The following is a 15292-nucleotide window of genomic DNA, read 5'->3' as shown; positions in this document are numbered from 1 at the left end:
CTCACATAATCTCACACAATTTCCCACAACTTCCCACAAATTCACACAACTTCACACAATCTCACACAAATTCACACAACTTCACATAATCTCACACAACCTCACATAATCTCACACAACTTCCCACAACTTCACACAACTTCACACAACCTCACACAGATATACAAAGACAAGACACTGTATATAACCCCAAATGATACAAATGAACTCTGGAGGGAAGCAGCATGCATTGCTTCCATAAAAGCACACACTCCCATATTCACAGGAACAGGTCCCCAGCGAGTCGGGTTAACACCTGCTACCAACAGCTATGATGACAGGGGCACAGATGGACGGCACAGCGGCTCGCTATGATAGGCTCGCTATGACCCTGTATGGACATGTAGATCAAGAGCTCCAGTTCAATTTGACCGTCTTCATATCTCTTATTGAAAAGCTGTTTCAATGGGGATTCTCCAATGAGTTTATACCAGGCTTGATCTGAATTTTTGTCCAGGGGTTGAGAGAGGGAGAGACAGTGGTGAGGGTTGAGAGGGGAGAGTGAATAGGGGAGATAGGGGTGAGTGTTGAGAGGGGGGAGTGAGAGGGAGAAAATAGGGGGGTTTAAAGGGAAGAAGGAAAGAGGGAGATGGGGAGAAGTTTGAGAGGGGAAAGTGAGAGGGGCAAATATGGGGAGGTTTGAGGGGGGGGAGATATTGATTAGGGTTGAGAGGGGGAGATAGGGATTAGGGTTGAGAGGGGGGAGATATTGATTAGGGTTGAGAGGGGTAGATAGGGATTAGGGTTGGGGGGGAGAGTGAGAGGGGGAGATAGGGATTAGGATTGAGGGGGGGAGTGAGGGGGAGATAGGGATTAGGGTTGAGGGGGGAGGTAGGGATTAGGGTTGAGAGGGGGAGATAGGGGTGAGGTTTAAGAGGGGGGAGATAGGGGTGAGGGTTGAGAGGGCGGAGATAGGGGTGAGGGTTGAGAGTGGGGAGATAGGGGTGAGGGTTGAGAGGGGGGAGATAGGGGTGAGTGTTGAGAGGGGGGAAATAGGGGTGAGGGTTGAGAGGGGGGAGATAGGGGTGAGGGTTGAGAGGGGGGAGATAGGGGTGAGTGTTGAGAAGGGGAAATAGGGGTGAGGGTTAAGAGTGGGGAGATAGGGGTGAGGGTTGAGAGGGGGGAAATAGGGGTGAGGGTTAAGAGTGGGGAGATATGGGTAAGGGTTGAGAGGGGGAGATATGGGTGAGTGTTGATAGGGGGGAGATAGTGGTGAGGATTGAGAGGGCGGAGATAGGGGTGACACCCACTTTTCCTCTGAATCTCCCTCAGAGGTTGCCGATGACATCCCCACAGCACACGTTAAATTTTACCGAAAGGGCACTACCCAAAATGGGTTGAAAACCTTTCTTTTCTAGCGAGTGATTTGTTTCTTTGTCCACTCCTCCCCCTTAGATACACCCTAGATACAGATACAGAACATGCAGTCCTTCAATGTATCAAATGTCATGATTTCTTTCCACCGCTCTCCCTTTTTTTAAACATGGCACAAGGCCTAGAGGTTAACAACAAACCAACTCCCCCCATCCCCCATCTTCTAATCACTATGCCTAGTATTTGGTGTATGGTTTATGGTGTTCATCCAGACCGCCAATAGCACCTGTTTCCCCAGGTTCCTGTTTAAATGGATTCCATGTTCATAGCCACTGAGCCATGCCAGGCTGGCAGGTGCAGAGATATTTTGGGACACAATAGTTGCTGATGTCGTGGGACATACGCTAGGTTTGATGGAGGGAGGGCCCTGGAGAGGTTTAATGGGGGGCCCCGGAGATGTTAGAGGCTCCAGTGGATAGTGGGAGGAGGGTAAAGAGGTGAGGGTGATGCGACTTGCCATACCTTCCGGTCTTTTCCAGTCTCCTCTCCTCCCACGTCTTTTCTCTGGCGCTTTCTTTCGCTCTCTCCAGGGCTCTCTTTCTCTGTCTCTCTACCTCTCTCTTCTCCCGCTCGTGTCTCTCTATCTTGACACTGCCTTTGCTTTAATCCTTCTTTGTGTTAGCAGAACGTGTTCTAGCTTCAATTTGTGCAATGTCACCAGGACAACATCAGTGACTAGTGACAGGGACTTTTTTTCCGTTGTTGAGAATACGTTTGACCTGATGAAATTTCCAAAGGTTCTTTGTCCATTTATTTCTAGGAGCAGATACAAATGACCAAAATAACTGCCATCTTCATTGCAGTCTTGTTACCATTCTCATAAACACCATCACCACAACTGGTAGGAAGCCAGTTGTCTCTCTCTCTTTTGGACATGACGTTCATTGCTCATTTAACAATTTCCTCCATACCCTGTCCTCTCTCCACCTGCCCATTACCGGAAAGCCTCCTGTCTCCTTCTGATAAAATCACTTATTTATCTATTGTAATGCTTTCAATCCTAGACAGTGGTCATGTCTCACTCTGTGTCATGTCCATAGCACAAGACTAATATGAGTGAGCTCATTCTGGCCTCAGGTCATTGCAGAGCTGAGGCGGGCTCTGGAGAACACACATCCTAGTGTTGGAGCCATTTGACTGATTATGTCTACCCCTGCCCCCAGAGGTCCTCCGGGGATGGGGTCAAACACACAACACAGGGGTGGGCAGGAGGATAGGTTTGACGATGGCGCCGATGGAAAAGGGTTCCAACCCAGCTTTCCTATAGAGTGCCTTTTATTTTTATGCTCGTAAGCAAGCATTTCACAGTAAAGTCTGCACATCTTCTACATTTGCACACACTGTACATAGATTTTTCTCATTTTCTTTTCTTTTCTGTTATTGACTGTAGGTTTGTTTATGTGTAACTCTGTGTTGTTGTTTTTGTTGCACTGCTTTGCTTTATCTTGGCCAGGTCACAGTTGTAAATAAGAACTTGTTCTCAACTGGCCACCTGGTTAAATAAGGATTAAATAAAATAAATAAATGAATTGTATTCGGCGCATGTGACAAATAACATTTGAGGTGGTGACATTATGAGCCTGTTATCAGGCCTAGTGCAGTCCCAGGATCACACAGACCCAGGATCACACAGACCCAGGATCACACAGACACAGGATCACACAGACACAGGATCACACAGACACAGGATCACACAGACCCAGGATCACACAGACCCAGGATCACACAGACCCAGGACCACAATCACAAAAGTGGAAGGTAATGGCCCAGTAAAAGCCTAATACAGCTCTATGTCTCCCCCTATAGGACGCCTCCATCGCTCACCGCTTCCACTTGATGAGAGAGAAGCACCCAGAGAAATTCAACAGCAGGTGAGAGATTGATACAGACTTCATTCCACTTAAGCTCATGTGTACTTGTATCCCTATGTTGTCTCATACTGCTTATTTGGACACAGTGAATGGTCATTATTACTCATTAGCTGCTCCCAACTGCATCAATTACTACCACAACTAGATCCAGTCCCTCTCTGTGCTCTGAAAAATACTAGAGCATATTCGGCCTCAGTGGTCGGAAATCAATAATAAGGCAGGACACATCCTGCCTGCTTAGTGACAGCCAATAAATTGGCGTTGTCTGGCTTCTGTCTGTGATGTTAATGGTAACTAACTGATATGAGGGTTTTGAGGGTTCCTAAGAAGGAATCCATGCGACCAAAGTCCAGTGTCTATTCTAACTGGCCGACCCTGAAGTCATGTGATCACTACCGTTTATTGTTCTGCTACGGGCCACATTCTATGCCTTCTGATGCAATGGCTGTGACATTTTGTACATGGGTCAAACATTTATGGAAGGGGTTATACACACCAATTTGTACACATGCATGTTTAATTATGTAAGAATGTCCATTTGAATTAATTGCCAGTCAGTCCTTGTGTAAGAGTAGGAGATTCTTTGATACAAAAGCTCATATTAGAAGCAGCAGGAGTCCATGCAACTCTTTCTACCAGTCAAATGAATGAAATTCATCTTTAAGAACTTTGGATCCATTCCTTGCCTTCAACTTCCCTTGCATAAAGATTTTTTTATTACATCACATTTAAACCAATTGAATAGAAGGGTTACTGTTGACAGACAGACAGACAGTATGACTAAATGCAGCAAGAGAATGAATAAAAGCTCTTAATGAAATATCATGTAAGGGTTTGTCTCTCCCTGACTGTCTGAAGGTGAATCTGTCATCTCTGCTTAAGGCAAGAGAAACCAAAGTGTAAAGAACAAATCATAGTTCTCAATCATGTCTCATTGTGCCTCATTATGTCTCAACTCAATCATGTCTCATTGTGTCTCATTATGTCACAATCAATGTTCCCTTTAAGCTGCTTTACTCAAAGCCAGTGGCGAGTTGTTAGTGAAAACTGAAAATGTAAGGGGCCTAAACAGCTGACCTGGGGAATACCTGATTCTACCTGGATTATGTTGGAGAGGCTTCCATTAAAGAACACCCTTTGTGTTCTGATAGACATGTAACTCTTTCTCTACAATATATCAGGGGGTGTAAAGCCATAACACATATGTTTTTCAGCAGAAGACTATGGTAGAATAATGTCTATCGCTGGCCAATCGGATGGCTCAGATGACCGTGTTTGCAGTAACGTAGCAGGCATAAAAGAAAGCTACAGCAAAGTTGATACTGTGAGATTTCAAAACGTTTAAAACCATGACTAGAGAGAGACTGTCAACGAATACAGCAAAGAGCTGCTGTTTTTATGAGTGAGTTCATGTTTAAGTTGTTACTCAGCACTGTCAACACTTTGTATTCAAAACTTTTATAAGCCATAAAATACGCGTTCTTCCTATTTCCGCTACAACAAGCACTGCAGCTGTAATGAATGAGTAGAAAACTGTATCTGTAGGCTGACTTTGTTGTTATTATTAGCGGCATGGGTCTTTTTTAATATTAAGGAATATTTAACTTTCTCTGTTCATAAGAGTAACAACATAAGGTTGTGCATGAGACAGAAATAATGATGTGCAACACACATTTAGTTCATTTCTAAACATCTCTAAAAAGCAAGTAAAGAGGTATTTTTTTGTCTTAAAGGGGCAGTGTTGTATTTTGAGACAGCCTTGACTTAGCTAAGTAGCCAATAGACAGAGGGTAGCATGATTCTCTGTAATAATGGTATGCAATAATAATGCATTTTATTTTGTAAAGTGGTTTCTTGCATCAAACAACACAACATTTTCAGTCACCTTTTCTGATGGACAAGTGGATAAACCGGTTAATGTCAAGCCCCGCATGTTTTTTTCCCCAAAAGTCTCATGGAATGTAGGCCTACATTGAACACCACACATTGGCTGCTACTGTAGGCTGAATGATAGAATTTCCATGTAAAAATGTTGTGGGATGCATTTTCTCCATTTTTTAAAATGGTAGGCCACTCTGGTACTGTAGTGCTACATTAGGATGAAATATCCACAATAGCCTACATGGCCACTGTTAACTGTAACTTAAAACAGGTACAGCCTCAGTGTTCACAGTAAACACATGCTGAAAGTTGCACAGAATTTTCACAATGTTCAAGTTTGCTCTCAGCAGACCTGAAATTTGCTCAGTGCCAAAAATAATTAGAGGGAACTTTGGTCTCAATTCAGTCATGTCTCATTCTGTCTTCAAATTGCAGAAATTGAGGGAAAGAGGAACATCATTTGGGAGGTTGACGAGCTTAATGGGCAGCAAACAGTGATGTCATGTCATGATGTATGTACTAAATACTGTGTGGGGAAAATGTAAAAAAATAAAATACAATTAAATCTCGCAGCTCGCACCCCCTGTCACACACACACACACACACACACACACACACACACACACACACACACACACACACACACACACACACACACACACACACACACACACACACACACACACACACACACACACACACACACACCATCCCAGTGGTCTTTTACGGTGCATCGTAACTCCTTTGATGTTAATCTCTTTCATTTCCAGACTTTGCTTGACTTTATCCCCCCCTGATGCCTGCTCTGCTCACTGATTTTTTCCATTGAGATGCACAGTAAAAAGCACACATAACATAGCCCAAAGCAGTATGGGCTTTTGATGCAGTAGGAAGAGTGTTGCCTGTCTGTCTGTCCTTTTTGATTGCAGTCGCCCTTGAGGCCTGTGTGTGTGTGTGTGTTTGTGCGCGTGCACATGCATGTGTGCGTGTGAGTCCGTGCGCCAGTGGGTATAGGAAGGGACAACAGAGGCCATATGGGAGGTTGAAATGGAGCAGCATGCATGAATATTTAATAAATCATATTAATCTAACACTGAGACAGTGGTGATTTACTGCCATAGTCTAATGCTGGCTAACACATTGAGACCAAGAGGTTGAGATTAGCAGGACACATCCTAATCTTTATCGAAGTTTCATTCTAATCTTTATCGAAGTTTCATTCTAATTTTAGAGGTCTTTCTGCATCAGGATTTTGCTCTGATTATTGTAACAATTTCAGGCACTGGGTTGACTGAAACATTACAGAGAGAGCGAGAGAGAGATAGGGGTTAGCCTGCTGCTGAATGGCTGGTTATCACAATTGTTATTTTGTCACATAAAATAGACACTGTTTTGGATTTAAAAAGGACACCATATTCCTGATTTAGTGCACTACTTTTGACCATAGCCCTATTGGGCCCTGCCCACAGAACAGGGTGCCATTTGGGACACAAACACATTCCAAAAGTATTCAAAAAAATACCAATGTGTGATGCTGTTGACTCTGTTGACTCTGTCACTGATTGTCTGACTGGCTGTCTGTCTGATTGGCTGGCTGGTTGTCTGACTGGCTGGCTGGCTGGTTGTCTGACTGGCTGGCTGGCTGGTTGTCTGGCTGGCTGGCTGGTTGTCTGACTGGCTGGCTGTCTGACTGGCTGGCTGTCTGACTGGCTGTCTGGTTGTCTGACTGGCTGGCTGGTTGTCTGACTGGCTGGCTGGCTGGCTGGTTGTCTGTTCCATTAGGCTAGCATTCCAGACAGAGACAATAATGTAGCACTGGCCTGGCTAAGGACGTTTACATCAAGGCTGCAACTATTCAATTTTACATCAATTTCAGTGTCAAAGCAATACTCTGTGAACAACCCTTTGGTTTTTAATACTTCATATAACGTAATTGTTACCTTATTAAATATTGATTGGTACAGGACAGTTGCTCTCGATCTACAGTTCATCAGAGACTAGGCACTTTGGTCTCAATGAGTGATCTTTGACATGGCTGAATTCAGAGTGAGTGGCATAAGGGGTCCCTCTTCCCTGAGTGTTTTGTTCTCTCTGTCACACACATTTCCACACACTGCCCCCCTCCCCCTTGTGGGACTTTTTGGGAGGCGAGGAACGTGTGAGATTTGACACTCAGTGGAGCAGCCATCAGCAGGCATGATTCCCAGTAGTACCAGTATTACCAGTATTTATTTATTTAACTAGGCAAGTCAGTTAAGAACTAATTCTTATTTACAATGACGGCCTACCCGGGCCACACCCGGACGACGCTGGGCCAGTTGTGCACCGCCTTATGGGACTCCCGATCACAGCCGGTTGTGATACAGCCTGGATTCAAACCAGGGACCGCTGTGCCACTCGGGAACCAGTAACACCAGTAGTACCAGTAGCACCAGTATTACCAGTAACACCAGTAGCACCAGTATTACCAGTAGCACTGGTAGCACCAGTAGCACCAGTAGCACCAGTAGTAACAGTATTACCAGTAGCACCAGTATTACCAGTAATACCAGTAGCGCCAGTGTTACCAGTAGTAACAGTAGCACCAGTATTACCAGTAGCACCAGTAACACCGGTAGCACCAGTATTACCAGTAGCAATGGTAGCACAAGTATTACCAGTAGTACCAGTAGTACCAGTAGCACCAGTATTACCAGTAATACCAGTAGTACCAGTACTACCAGTAGCACCAGTAGTACCAGTATTACCAGTTTTCCAGTAGCACCAGTATTACCAGTAGCACCAGTAGTACCAGTATTACCAGTAGTACCAGGAGCACCAAAAGACCCAGTAGTATCAGTAGCACCAGCAGCATCAAAATACCCTGTAGTTTCAGTAGCACCAGTTATACCAGTAGCACCAGTATTACCAATAGCACCAGTAGTACCAATAGTACCAGTAGTACCAGTATTACCAGTGGTACCAGTATTTCCAGTAGCACCAGTAGTACCAGTAGCACCAGTAGCTCCAGTAGCACCTGTAGCACCAGTATTACCAGTAGTACCAGTCGCAGCAGTATTACCAGTAGCACCAGTAGCACTGGTAGCACCAGTATTACCAGTAGCACCAGTATTACCAATAGTACCAGTAGTACCAGTATTACCTGTAGTACCAGTTGTACCAGTTGTACCAGTAGCACCAGTTTTACCAGTGTGTATGTGTATGTGCGTGTGTGCGTGTTGAGAGAGGAAGTTGTAGATTAGGAAGTGTTGGATTGCCCTGTAAGAAACAAGAAAGAATCTCTAGATGTTTTTGTTGGTTTGATTACAATGACAATGCAGTGTCTTGGTTAAAGCCCAATGGTTTCCCAGAGGTATCAACCCAGATAAGAGGAGAGGCAGGTAGGCCAGCTAGGTTGCATTTAACCAGGAGTGTAATGAAAGACCGAGTCTCACTTTTGATATTATTTTATCCAGGCTGTATCACATCTGGCAATGATTGGGAGTCCCATATGGCGGCGCACAATTTGCCCAGCTTCGTCCGGGTTTGGCCGGGGTAGGCCGTCATTGTAAATAGGAATTTGTTCTTAACTGACTTGCCTAGTTAAATAAAGGTTAAATATGTTCACTCTTTCAATTCAGCCACCACAGAAAGAGGAGGGGGGAGAGGGGCTTTGACAGACGTGAGAGACACCCACCCATGTGTGAGAATGGAACTCTCCTTGCCAGAATGGGCTAATGGGGCTCCTCCTTCTCTAGGGGATGGGATCTCCTTTGATCATCCCTCATTTGTAAAACCGTACTTCACCCATCTCCTCTCTTGGCATCTCCAATCATTGGACTGGTAGTGAAGTAGAGTTTTCTTACCAATGGAAATGTTATATACTGTATAGTTCAAATGTAGTAGACTAGATGGTTAGTGGACCATTCCAAGAGCATTCAACATCTGAGCGGAGAGCACTGACCCAGATCTGGATCTGTGCTGCAGTTCAAGCTGCTGTCAATATGAATTATTCTCAAGCTAATCGGGGCTTTGCTTCGTTATTTTCACATTGATTAATCAAGTTCAATCAATGTAATCTGCCTGGCTATGTGAGATGAGCAGAAAGGGAGACTGTCTGCCTCTCATGGTAATGCTCCTGCTCTCTGTGCATGTAGTAAGTGTGTGCTTACAGTATGTGTGTGCGTCTACAGTAAGTGTGTGCTTACAGCATGTGTGTGCGTCTACAGTAAGTGTGTGCGTCTACAGTAAGTGTGTGTGTCTACAGTAAGTGTGTGCGTCTACAGTAAGTGTGTGCGTCTACAGTATGTGTGTGCGTCTACAGTAAGTGTGTGCGCCTACAGTAAGTGTGTGGGTCTACAGTAAGTGTGTGGGTCTACAGTAAGTGTGTGCGTCTACAGTAAATGTGTGCGTCTACAGTAAGTGTGTGCGTCTACAGTAAGTGTGTGCGTCTACAGTAAGTGTGTGCGTCTACAGTATGTGTGTGCGCCTACAGTAAGTGTGTGCGCCTACAGTAAGTGTGTGGGTCTACAGTAAGTGTGTGCATCTACAGTAAGTGTGTGCGTCTACAGTAAGTGTGTGCGTCGACACTAAGTGTGTGCGTCTACTGTATGTGTGTGCGTCTAACTGTGTGTTAGTGGTTGTTTGATCCGTTTGAACCTGTCATGTCCTGCTGTTGTGTTCCTGTGGTGCAAAAGATAAATATACCCACAGTCCTCTCCGTTGGCTGGTGCTGACTCCCTGCCAGACAGTAGCACTCATCTCTGACAAGCCAGCTCAAATCATATGGCTGAATTATTTTTAGGACTCTGAGATCATACACTGTCTTTATAGCTAATGTTTCTGTGTTAGATCTCTTAGTGTGTGTGTGTGTGTGCATCTGCATCCCTTTATACAGTATGTGTGTCAGATCACTGTGTGTTGCCTAGTCTCAGATCAATGTAAAGGAATGTCCTCTCCTCTTCACCCGCAGACCTTCTCCTCTCATCGCACAGACCTCCTCTCCCCTGCAGACCTTCTCCTCTTATCGCACAGACCTCCCCCCCTGTAGACCTTCTCCTCTCATCCCACAGACCTCCTCTCCCCCACAGACCTTGTCCTCTCATCCCACAGACCTCCTCTCCCCCACAGACCTTGTTCTCTCATCCCACAGACCTCCTCTCCCCCACAGACCTTGTCCTCTCATCCCACAGACCCTCTCCCCCACAGACCTTCTCCTCTCATCGCACAGACCTCCCCCCTGTAGACCTTCTCCTCTCCCCCACAGACCTTCTCCTCTCATCGCACAGACCTCCCCCTGTAGACCTTCTCCTCTCCCCCACAGACCTCCTCTCCCCCACAGACCTTCTCCTCTCATCCCACAGACCTCCTCTCCCCCACAGACCTTCTCCTCTCATCCCACAGACCTCCTCTCCCCCACAGACCTTCTCCTCTCATCCCACAGACCTCCTCTCCCCTGCAGACCTTCTCCTCTCATCGCACAGACCTCCCCCCCCTGTAGACCTTCTCCTCTCATCCCACAGACCTCCTCTCCCCTGCAGACCTTCTCCTCTCCCCCACAGACCTCCTCTCCCCTGCAGACCTTCTCCTCTCCCCCACAGACCTCCTCTCCCCCACAGACCTTGTCCTCTCCTCTCCCCCACAGACCTTGTCCTCTCTTCTCCCCCTAAATCCAATCACATTTTATTGGTCGCATACATATATTTATCAGATGTTATTGCGGGTGTAGAGAAATACAACAGTGCCGTAGTATCTAACAATTCACCCCCACAGACCGTCTCCTCTCCTCTCCCCCTACAGACCCTCTGTCTGCTGCTGAAAACTACCTTGTCTGTCATTGGCTGAACCTGTTAGTGTAGTCTACGGCAAGGAGCCAGGGTCAGAGGTTATAAAACCATGGGTGCATGGCATCACCCCTTGGGCAGGGATTTACCCTAACAAGGAATGTGTCAACACAACATTTAAATTGTTATTAATGGCTTCCCTGAATAACCTAACCTCCCAACCAATCAGGACAGTGTAAGACAATGATCTGAAACTGAGATTTTTATTTATTTAACCTTCATTTATCAGCACCCCCCTCTCCCGTCCCCCATCCCCTCCTATCTCTAGGTGTTGCAGCACAAGCCATGGTGCAGCCATACACACACAGTCTCCTCCTGTCTGTTTGTCTGTCAGGCCCTGTATCTCAGTCAGGATTGTGCGTGTAAAAGCTGATGTTGCTGCCCATGCAAGAGGTGAGCTTTGACTGATCTGTACCGGAGATACAGGGAGGGGAGGGAGGAGGGGGCAGGGGGAGGTCAGCAGGTCACTACTCTCACAGGGGATTAGGATAGATTGTTATCACTCTGAGGGGGTGGGCCAGATGCGAGGGTAATGGGAAGGGAGGAGGGAGGGTCGGGGGACACAGCCCTGTTAGGGGCATGAAGGGTAGAGACGGGGGGAGGGCGTGGGCAGATGGATGAGTGCGTGCCCCCAGGCCTTTTCTGAATTTGAAGCCACTCTTTTAACCACATAAAACCTGTATTCTACATCTAGGTTTTTTTCTCCTCTCCCATGCGGCTACATTCTCCTCTCTCCGGTAATGAAATATGAATCCATCCATCAACGTTGGTTGGTAATGTGTTTGGCTACAATCAGGAAGACTGATCAGTATGTGCTTCCTGAGGGTACAGTTAGCACAGTTTGAACCGGTGAACTCATAGCCCTGAATTCACCAGCCCCAGGCTTTACAGACAGACAAGCACAGCCTTGCATATTCAGCTTTTTATTGTACCTTTATTTAACTAGGTCAGTTAAGAACAAATTCTTATTTACAATGACAGCCTAGGAACAGTGGGTTAACTGCCTGTTCAAGGGCAGAATGACAGATTTGTACCTTGTCAGCTCGGGGGTTTGAACTTGCAACTTTCCGGTTACTAGTCCAACACTCTAACTACTAGGCTACCCTGCCGCCACAACTCTCAAGCATATAAATGAAAAATATTTTCTTATCAGGCTGCACACAAAAAAAGGCCCCTATCCACTACCCAGCTAGCACATAATGTTCTGGAACAATATATCTTAGAACTTGGTGAGAGCTTGGTTGTCCTATGCTTATTTTGTATGCAACCATCCCACAATGTTCTGGAAATGGTGCATGATACCCAGCTAGCACAGAAAGTTCTGAGAACCATATGATTCTTAGGTGGTAATTTCAGTACTGCAGCATAACATTTTCTACATGTTTTCTCATGGTTCTATTTAAAGTAATGTTCTCAGAACGTTCAGAGAATGTTAAAAAACAACATACTTCTGTGGGAATTTCAGTACTGCTACATAACGTTTTCTGAAGGTTTCTTCATGGTTCTATTTAAAGTCATGTTCTCAGCACATTAAGACTTTCTAAAAAAAAACTAGAAAACATTAGTAACGTTCGAAGAACAATCTAAGAATGCTATATGAAACATAAATTCCGTTCTCAGCGTCAACAAAACTCTCTCTAGCCTCTATCTTGTTAAGTCTGTTCAGGTGTGTTGGCCACACACACTAAATGCTTGTTTCCTTTGAAAGGGGTTCTGTTTGAATAGATTAAAATCAACAGCTTTGTATCAGTTAAAAAAACATGTCATGTTAACTCCATCCTGGTGGCACAGTGAACTAATTCCATGGACAGGGAAAATATCATTAGGTTCAATTCTCACTGATGCTGTGCCACAATAAAAATGTTTGCATGATTAATACCTAAGGAAATGAATAATAAAACCTCTCAGGAAAACTTTCAGGGAACCATAGTAAACCATTCTCAAAACCTCCCTGCAACTTAAATGTTTTGTTGTTGTTGATTTGACCAGTCAGGAATCGTATAGCTTTGTGCCCAGAACCAATGGGAAACCAAAAACAGAAGCACCCACATGTTCCAAGGAACTGAATGTCCTAGCTGGGTAGTGCCAGTAGGCTGTGAGCCTAGGCCAATGGTGCTTTATTCTGTAGATTTCTGAAGATTTTTCTCCTCTCTTAGCCAGGCTCAGTGGGATACAAGCAGGGATTGTGGTAGTGGTACAGTAGCTTTGTCTCCCTGTCACACTCCTCTGTCCACACGAGAGAAAAAAACCTTTGAGTTAATCCTATTTTTACAGGGCTTCTCAAGTGGAAACTAGCTAATGAGGTTAGGCAGTTCGGCTCATTGAGAATTGAAACCATGCCTAATTGTGTTCTTAAATATGCTCATAATCCTTTAATTTGACAGAGAAAAGGTTTCTAGTGAACAGTGAGGTGAGTGTGAGGAAGACTGAACACTGAACAAGGTCTTAAAGTAACAGTGGAGTATTATAGGGCAGCCAGGGACAGTGCACAGGTATCAACTCAAATAAATGATATTTACAGTTAACGACTGGTGGGATATATAGGCCTACTGAAAGTACCTAGCAGATCTCTCACTTAAAATATTGACACATCGTATTGTTTGTTTCTTTATTCCTATTCTACTGAAATATGTGTATCCATAGATGTCTTCTGTCTAGAGAGCCCTGCTCTGCTCCTGCCTTACATGAAGGGTTGCTATGCCCACATGGCAACAGAGCTTGTTTTGCCAATAACCATGTTGTCAGCATTAGCAAGGCAACCCCATGCTTCTGAAACACACTGTAAAACAGACAGGGTTTTTGGTTAGCCACCAGCAGCATAGAAGGACACACAAATTACTGTTTGTTTTGACCAGACTGACCTGTGAGAGAATTGTGTCTTTTACTGTCGTTGGTGAGTAGAACACGTTTCCAGAGGAGCGGTGATCTTTCATTGGCCTGGGCTTGTACAGGAAGAGGTGCACATATCGTGTAAGACCATGCAGTTAATGGTTGAAGGCTGATTCTGTCAGTCTGAGATTTACAGACTTGTCTGTCTGGCTGATCAGTATCAAGACACTGTCTGTCTGTCTGTCTGTCTGTCTGTCTGTCTGTCTGTCTGTCTGTCTGTCTGTCTGTCTGTCTGTCTGTCTGTCTGTCTGTCTGTCTGTCTGTCTGTCTGTCTGTCTGTCTGTCTGTCTGTCTGTCTGTCTGTCTGTCTGTCTGTCTGTCTGTCTGTCTGTCTGTCTGTCTGTCTGTCTGTCTGTCTGTCTGGCTGTCTGGCTGTCTGTCTGGCTGGCTGATCAGTATCAAGACACTGTCTGTCTGTCTGTCTGTCTGTCTGTCTGGCTGGCTGGCTGGCTGATCAGTATCAAGACACTGTCTGTCTGTCTGTCTGTCTGGCTGGCTTGCTGGATGTCTGGCTGATCAGTATCAATACTCTGTCTGTCTGTCTGGCTGTCTGGCTGATCAGTATCAATACTCTGTCTGTCTGTCTGGCTGTCTGGCTGATCAGTATCAAGACACTGTCTGTCTGTCTCGCGCACACACTCACACTAGGGCAGGGTGTCCAACTCATTCCATGGAGGGCCTAGTTTCTGCAGGATTTCGTTTTTTCCTTTCAATTGAGCCCTAGACAACCAGCTGTGGGGAGTTCCTTACTAATCAGTGACCTTAATTCATCAATGAAGTACAAGGAAGGAGCGAAAACCCGCAGACACTCTGCCCTCTGTCTGTCTCACTGAGCTTTCTCTGGACCATCACTCTTTCACCAGGACTGGGGAGGTTGAAAAGATTGAAGAGCAGGGCTAAGTAAGACAGTATGTCCCAAGTCTTTGCAATACAGACCCACTTAGATAGGCAGTTCTTTCCCCTGGGGACAAGGATATTGTAAACTGATCAGAGAGTGGAGGAAATAACAATGATTAAATCTAGTTCAATGTAATTGCAGTTCAGTTCATTTCCATAATGTTTAGTTTAACTCTCTCTCTCTCTATTGAACCCAGGCTGTGTTGACAGCCAGGAGCCTGGGTCCTTTGTCTTCTTCTACATGTATCTTTGTTGTGTGCAGAAATAAAACACTGGAGAGAAGCATTGGACTGTGTGCAGAAATACATCACTGTAGAGAAGCATTGGACTGTGGGCAGAAATACATCACTGTAGAGAAGCATTGGACTGTGGGCAGAAATACATCACTGTAGAGAAGCATTGGACTGTGTGCAGAAATACATCACTGTAGATAAGCATTGGACTGTGGGCAGAAATACATCACTGTAGAGAAGCATTGGACTGTGTGCAGAAATACATCACTGGAGAGAAGCATTGGAC

At 45.2% G+C, this 15292-nt stretch overlaps 1 protein-coding gene across 4 annotated transcripts in view; it reads left to right on the top strand.

Moving 5' to 3' along the window:
- Positions 1–15292, top strand: part of LOC109870683 (diacylglycerol kinase beta) — a 158717-nt gene that overhangs the window by 104061 nt on the left and 39364 nt on the right. For all 4 annotated transcript variants that reach the window (XR_004205613.1, XM_031805527.1, XM_031805525.1 and 1 more), the window contains one exon: positions 3220–3284. Coding sequence is in view for 3 of the 4 variants with exons in the window: in XM_031805527.1 (XP_031661387.1) it covers positions 3220–3284 (65 nt within the window). In the remaining variant the exon portion in view is untranslated. The remainder of the gene's footprint in view (positions 1–3219; positions 3285–15292) is intronic.

Source organism: Oncorhynchus kisutch, linkage group LG26, assembly GCF_002021735.2.
Source record: "Oncorhynchus kisutch isolate 150728-3 linkage group LG26, Okis_V2, whole genome shotgun sequence".
Taxonomy (NCBI): Eukaryota; Metazoa; Chordata; class Actinopteri; order Salmoniformes; family Salmonidae; genus Oncorhynchus; species Oncorhynchus kisutch.
This window is presented reverse-complemented; position numbering and strand designations above follow the sequence as displayed.